The sequence below is a fragment of the Leptosomus discolor genome, chromosome 2 (genome assembly GCF_034619465.1).
Source record: "Leptosomus discolor isolate bLepDis1 chromosome 2, bLepDis1.hap2, whole genome shotgun sequence".
NCBI lineage: Eukaryota > Metazoa > Chordata > Aves > Leptosomiformes > Leptosomidae > Leptosomus > Leptosomus discolor.
This window is the reverse complement of record NC_141392.1, coordinates 88,678,234-88,684,233: the sequence shown is the minus strand read 5'-3', so window position 1 is coordinate 88,684,233 and position 6,000 is coordinate 88,678,234. Positions and strand designations below refer to the sequence as shown.

Genomic DNA, 6,000 nt, shown 5'->3' with positions numbered 1-6,000 from the left:
AAACTCAACGTATTGCACAAGCTACTTTCCCTGTTCTCCATTTCCTAACTGTAAGATGAGTATTTACTGCTAGTCTGGGCCTTTTGTTCACTCTGATTTTAATAAATCTGACTCTAGGCCACAGTGAAAATGAGGCAAGAGAAAACACAAACTGCTACAAACATCACAGTGCAGGAAAATTACTCTGGAAATCTTACTCTTTTAAACATTTGGCTTAACTCTAACCCTAATGTCCTACTAAGTTCGACTTTTCACTGTGAAATACATTTTCCTTTAATAATTCCTAAAGTCATAATAATCATGAATTGAATTTTTTCAAGTGGTCAAATGGCAGAAACCTCCAAAATGACAGAATAAATCCACTGATGAAGTTGGAATGTATCGCATCATGTGCAAGCTTAAATGTGTGCACTCTTCCATTTATTTCTGCTTCAAAGGTTGCTTTTCTTCAGAAAGGCAATTCAGTCTACATCTGGTTTTGACTTAAAGACCCCAAAAAAATGCTGTTAATCTGATTACGTTTCCCACACAGCTTCTCATATGTAACGTTTTTTACCACTAGTACTGCTGATACTATTCAGTGAAACAGATTGCACTGAAGATATTGCAGAGAAGGCACAACTGGTTACTTCCACCCACAGCTATTCTTGGGCAGTGCTAAGGTAGTCACACTCCTCATGGCTATGCTGAAAAACGCGAAATATTATTCCAAAGAGTACAGTGCCTCGGTCTTTGTGGTGCCTCAGTAACACGAGCCTTTAATGAGCCAATAAATTACCTGGGTTTGAAGCCCTCCTTCAGCATCTCGGCCAGCTTCATCCCACCAACCCTCCTAGCTTCCCCAGGGCTGGTATTATTACTGTTTACTAGCTCCTATACACGATCACTCAGCTGTTTCTGTCCCCCTCACATGCATCCCCCATCACATGCATCCCTCTCACATTGCAACTTTAGAAAGAAAAAGGGGGGCGGGGGACGACGGGACACGGACACGTCACCAAAATAAAAATAAAAATAAGCTCCCTTGTTACCGGGGAACATGGGAATGGTGTGAGTTTGGCATAAAACCTTGCACATGTAGCAACAGCATCTGATGCTGGCAGCGGAATGAAGCATCGGGACCACGTGAAAAAGAATAAAAGAAAGCGCGTTTCCTCGGTAAAAATACCCTACAAAAAAAAAAAGCTCCTCTACTACCGAAGAGCGCAATGTTATCTTGGGGGGAATACGCCAACGTCGGGGGGGTGACGCGCTGTGAAATAAGCCCCCCCCCCCCCCCCCAAAGGAGCGCACTCTCCCACGGCGGGTGAAATGCCGGGGCCGCCGCGGGGAGCGCTCCCCGCTCCGCGCAGCCCCGCTGCCGCGGTGCCCTCCCTTGCCGCACGCCCTCGCCTCGCCCCTTGACGGGGTAAACAAACACGTTTTCGGTAACAAAAGGCCGCCATCGCCGCGGCTCGACCCCCGCCGCCGGACCGGCAGGGCGCCCCGGGCACCTCCCCGCTGCCGCCTCGCCCCGCGCCCGCCGCCCCCCGCTCCGTTCCCACCGGGGCTGCCCCCCCCCCCCCCCGCCGCCCCGGCAGCAGCCATGTGTCTGCTCAAGTGCGATTAACACCGACTTGCCAATCCCCCCCCCCCCCGCCCCCAGCCCCCAGCCATTTGGGCCATGCACGCGTCCGCGCCCCGTGTTTACACAGCGGCGCCTTCGCGCGGAGCCTTTTTGTTGATGGCGCTGGCAAATGAGCCGGGGGAGGTGGGCTCCGCGGCGCGCAGCGGCCGCCGCCGGCTATAAAGCCTCCGGGCCCCGGGCGGGCAGGGCCAGGCGAGCGGCCGCGGAGGCAGGATGGACGGCGGCGGCATGGGGTGCGGCCCCCGCCTGCCCTCGGCGGCGCTGTCGCCGCGGGGGTACTCGCCCCTCTCCTCCTCCTCCTTCCCCCCCAGCTCTCGGTGCGGGGCGCGGCCGGGCCCTGCCCTAACGGCCCTGCCCTTGCCCCGCCGGTCCGCGCCCTTCTGGAGGCCCTGGGTGCCCGCGCCGGCCGACGCGGGCCGGCGGAGCGGCCGCGGCCCCGGCCCCGCCGCGGTGAGTGGGGCGGAGCGCCGGTACCGCCGCTGTAACGCCTGGGGAGTCCCGGCGGGGCGGGGGCTGCTCGGGGTGGGGACTCCCGAGGGCTGGGGGGCCGTGGCGGGGGGCTGACCTCTGCTCTCTCCTCCCCAGCCTCACGACCCCCGCGGGCTGGCGGAAGCCTCCCGAAAGCTGGAGCAGTACACGCACCCCGTCAGGTAAGTGGCTGCCCCGGGCCGCCGCCGGTTCCCGCGGGGGGAGCTGCGGGCACCCGCCCCGCTCGCTGCGGGGAAGGGAGGGAAGAGCCCCTTGCTCGGCAGTGTCGTGCCGGGCTGGCCAAACGCTGGCTCCTCCGCCCCGTTTGATCCCACCCATGTATTTATGTGGCTATTAAGGCGCCTTCGGAGCGATTTAGCCATCGAAGTGCTTTTGAACTGGCGGGTCCTTGGGCAAGCGATTGCCAGCACTTGGGCGTTTACCAGACCTTTGAGGTGAGATGTTGCCGTGCTTCTGTAGTGTGGGACTTAAGACGTGTCACACAGTACGTTGTGGTGTTTTTTGTGGAGGCAGAGTTGGCTGAAGCACCTTACTACCCATTCCCCTGCCCAGGATTAAAAAAGGGAGGGGGGACAGTTCCTAGGCTGTCTCGCTGTGCAAACCTCCAGTGTCCTCCCGGGGCAAGGAAGCAGGTGCAGGCATGGGAAAGAGTGGCAGGAGGAGAGGGTATGGACTGATTAAGCCAGCCAAGAAAAATACTTGTGTAACTACTGCTTTAATGAGGAAGGTAAAGGTAGTATCTGCCCTTTCAGTTCTGAGAAGGAAATAAAGAAAATAACTACAGCTGAATCTGCAGGAGAGTCTGTATTCAGTAGTAGGTGTTGTAAGGTGCTTAAAGTCATTGTACAGGCAGTTCTTCCAGGCAGGGTGCAGCTTTCTCCCAAATCTAGGCTCTGATCCTTCAAATACTGATGCGCAGACTATCTAAGATATCGCACAGACCCTGACTTCACCGTGACTGCTCCAGTGCTTAGGTACGAGTGAATGCTGCAGGGAGCACTGGGAATGGAGGGACGTTATAAAGCAAGTGTCGGTTACTTTGTGCTGCAAAGGAAGCAGTGTTCTGTTAAACAGTAGCCTACAAAGCACTTTTGTAATTGCTAGAAAACACCCTAGTTCTGTTTCTGAATGTATTTCTGTTATAAAGAATCTGCAGTCAGCATTTACTTGTGTGGCAATGTGCTAGTCTCGTAACTCTTGGGGTTCTATTGTCTGCTTCTTCCAGCTACTTCCAAACTGTAAGCAAAAGAGGATGCTAGTTGAAAAGGAATGGAACTGTGGAGTGTATTAATTGCAACATATTGCCTCACTAGCTGGTAGCCCTTGCTACACCATGATATTATCAGCAATTTTTATGTTAATTTCTGGTTACAACACAGTCTACTTTAAAATCTAGACCCCTGGGGCAGCTTCTGTAAGGAGTCTGTTGGTTGATTCTTCTTGAAAAGGCAGGAGTTTGGGGTGAAATATATCCCCTTAGGCCTTTAACATTCCTTTCACTTTGAGATTTGTCTCAGGCCATTGTAAACAATGACTTAGGTTGGGGACTTTCGGTAACAAAGCTACTGATTTAGTCCAAATATATTTGGGATCCCGTTTGACAGCCATTATGTTACGTAGGAATAGTTCCAGTGGGGGCAATATTATTTGGAGCAGGACCCCAGGTAACACTGTTAATGAGGTGTTGGAGTGGTGGGTTTCAGTTGCAGTGGATCTTAGGCTTTAGTAGTTTTGCTGCAAAACTAGCACTTCAAGTGCATTTTTACCTCTGCAGATGAAAATACAGAATCCAGGGAGTATTTTTTCTAATAAGCAGTTGAGCATGTGAGGAGAAACTCTGTAGGATGCTTGTCTTAACAGAATTTCACTGCTGTCTCTTGTCTGTCAGCCTCCAAGTAGAATATGTAATAACAATAAGCAAACCTATTGTATGCTTGTTTCAGACTGTTTTGGCCCAAATCAAGGTGCTATGATTACTTATATCAGGAAGCTGAAGCACTTCTGAAAAACTTTCCAGTTCAAGCTACAATCTCCTTTTATGAAGACTCAGATAGTGAAGATGATGAAGATGAACTGGAACAAGACTCAAGAGCAGAATCAGACTGCTGATTGCAGGGAAGGCCAATGCAACTTCTAAGACTTAATTTAAACTTAATATAAAAATGTATTATAGTATTTTTAAAGATAATTTATTTGTATGTAAGTTATTCTTAATAAAACTGGAATGTAATTTTATCTGAGCCTTTTTCCTTTGTTCTGTGCCTGTCCTGTTCTAGGCAGGGAAGGTATTGATTAGTATTTTTATCTGAGGTCCTATATTTTGTAAACTGTAACTTGGACATCAGTTTTAGGAGCAGAGGATGGATGCCTTGCTGAAAAGTGCTGTATGGTTATGTGACTTCTTCAAAATTTGAGGACACAAGGAAAGCTCTTTCACTGGGACTTGGTAGGTTCCATGTGGAAGCACATCAAGGAATCACTGGATTAAGTCTTCTAATGTTATGCCTGCTGTTACAACGGAGTTTCAGATGTGGAAAAGGAGTATAGCTGCCTTCTACTCCAGCTTCTGCTTTATAGAAGGGATTTTGCCTTGAGTCACTCATGCCCTCTCATGTACACGAGCCATACTGTCATACATAAATACACCATGAAACTGTCAGTTTTGCTTTGGAAGGGGACATCAAGGAAAGAGGAAAAAGGTCCACTGTGAGTTGTTTTGAGTGCGATTTTGTTTTTAATAACCGAAGTTTGGTACCGATCACCACGCAGGCCAAAGCCCCTAACGAAACAAACAAAACATCTAAAACTTTAATTCAAGCGCCGCTGCCTCTGTCAGGTACAGCTCGTGCGCGTACCCGAGGCTGCCCTCGCCCGAGCGCTCGCGGGTGTCGCCGCAGGCTGGGCTGGCTCCGCCCGTCAGCGGCCTCCCGGGAGCGCTGGCCCGCCGCCTCCGCTCCCAGGGCCCCGGCGGAGCGCGGCGGGCGGGAGCGGGCCCTCACGCACCGCCGTCCTCCCCGTTTCCCCTTCAGAGCGCGGGCAGCAGCAGCGCCCTCCGTCACAACCCTCCAGCGCCGCACCCGGCGCTGGGACCCAACAGGCCCCGGGCGGTTTCCGCCGAGCTCCCTCCCCGCCCCCCCTCCCTCCGCGGCCCGGCCAGTACCGGTAGGCCGCCGGCGCGCCTGGACCCCGCCCGGGCGCGGGCCCCGCCCGCCGCCGCCGCGCCTGCGCCCTGTGCCGGAGCGCTCCGCCCGCCCGCCGGGGCGCAGGCCGCGGCCCGGGCCGGCAGGATGCTGAATGTGCCGCCGCCGGCCTTCCCCGCGCCTAGCTCCCAGCAGCGAGTGGCTGCGGGCGGCCGCGCCAAGGTAAGGACACCTGGGCCGCCGCCGCGGGGCCGGGGGTCGGCCGCAGCCGGCGCTGGGGCCTTCCCCGGCACCGCGGCCCTGCGGGACTGCTTATGCTCTGGCCGCGGGGCTGCCGGTGACGACGCTCCGGGCCGGTGGACGGCCTCGGCCCGGTGCGGTCGGCGTTTTCCTCGCTTCCTTTCGGCCGGCTGCGTGGCCTGGCCACTCTCGGCGGCGCTGTGGGTCGGCCCCCGGTTGCGGCTGGGGCAGGGTTGCCGCTGGCCGCTTCCCTCGAGAGGTCTCGTACTTCAGCAGCCGCCGAGGGGACGCGGCGGCTGTGGCAGGGCCGCCGGGCGAGGGGCTGGCTCAGCTGCGTCGCTGAGAAAGACTTCGTACTTCTCGTTTTAGAAGGCGGTGTCGATAACGCTTCCAGCTGTGCTCTCCCGGGCTGTCTCGGGGTTCCTCCTGTGCAGAGGGCAGAGACTTCCAGCTTGAAATAACACTTTACGAGTTGTGTCTTCATCTTTGGAGTGGTTTTGGGGA

General features: G+C 54.8%; 2 protein-coding genes across 3 annotated transcripts in view; both read left to right on the top strand.

Moving 5' to 3' along the window:
* Nucleotides 1–1,840: 1,840 nt before the first annotated feature.
* On the top strand, nucleotides 1,841–4,225 carry RIPPLY2 (ripply transcriptional repressor 2). Its single transcript, XM_086460463.1, has 3 exons — nucleotides 1,841–2,077; nucleotides 2,213–2,277; nucleotides 4,060–4,225. Exons 1-3 carry the CDS (start codon nucleotides 1,841–1,843, stop codon nucleotides 4,223–4,225), a joined length of 468 nt encoding a protein of 155 aa, XP_086316589.1.
* A 1,178-nt stretch (nucleotides 4,226–5,403) lies between these two features.
* Nucleotides 5,404–6,000, top strand: part of CYB5R4 (cytochrome b5 reductase 4) — a 36,698-nt gene continuing 36,101 nt past the window's right edge. For both annotated transcript variants that reach the window (XM_086461402.1, XM_086461400.1), the window contains exon 1: nucleotides 5,404–5,478. In XM_086461402.1, coding sequence (XP_086317528.1) covers nucleotides 5,404–5,478 — 75 coding nt within the window. The remainder of the gene's footprint in view (nucleotides 5,479–6,000) is intronic.

What these genes read in the sequence shown, in the direction of transcription:
- RIPPLY2 (XM_086460463.1), top strand. Translation starts at nt 1,841, where the DNA reads ATGGACGGCGGCGGCATGGGGTGCGGCCCCCGCCTGCCCTCGGCGGCG. An exon ending in GCGGCCCCGGCCCCGCCGCG is followed by an intron (nt 2,078 to 2,212) that starts GTGAGTGGGGCG and finishes TCTCCTCCCCAG; the next exon opens with CCTCACGACCCCCGCGGGCT. An exon ending in CAGTACACGCACCCCGTCAG is followed by an intron (nt 2,278 to 4,059) that starts GTAAGTGGCTGC and finishes TGCTTGTTTCAG; the next exon opens with ACTGTTTTGGCCCAAATCAA.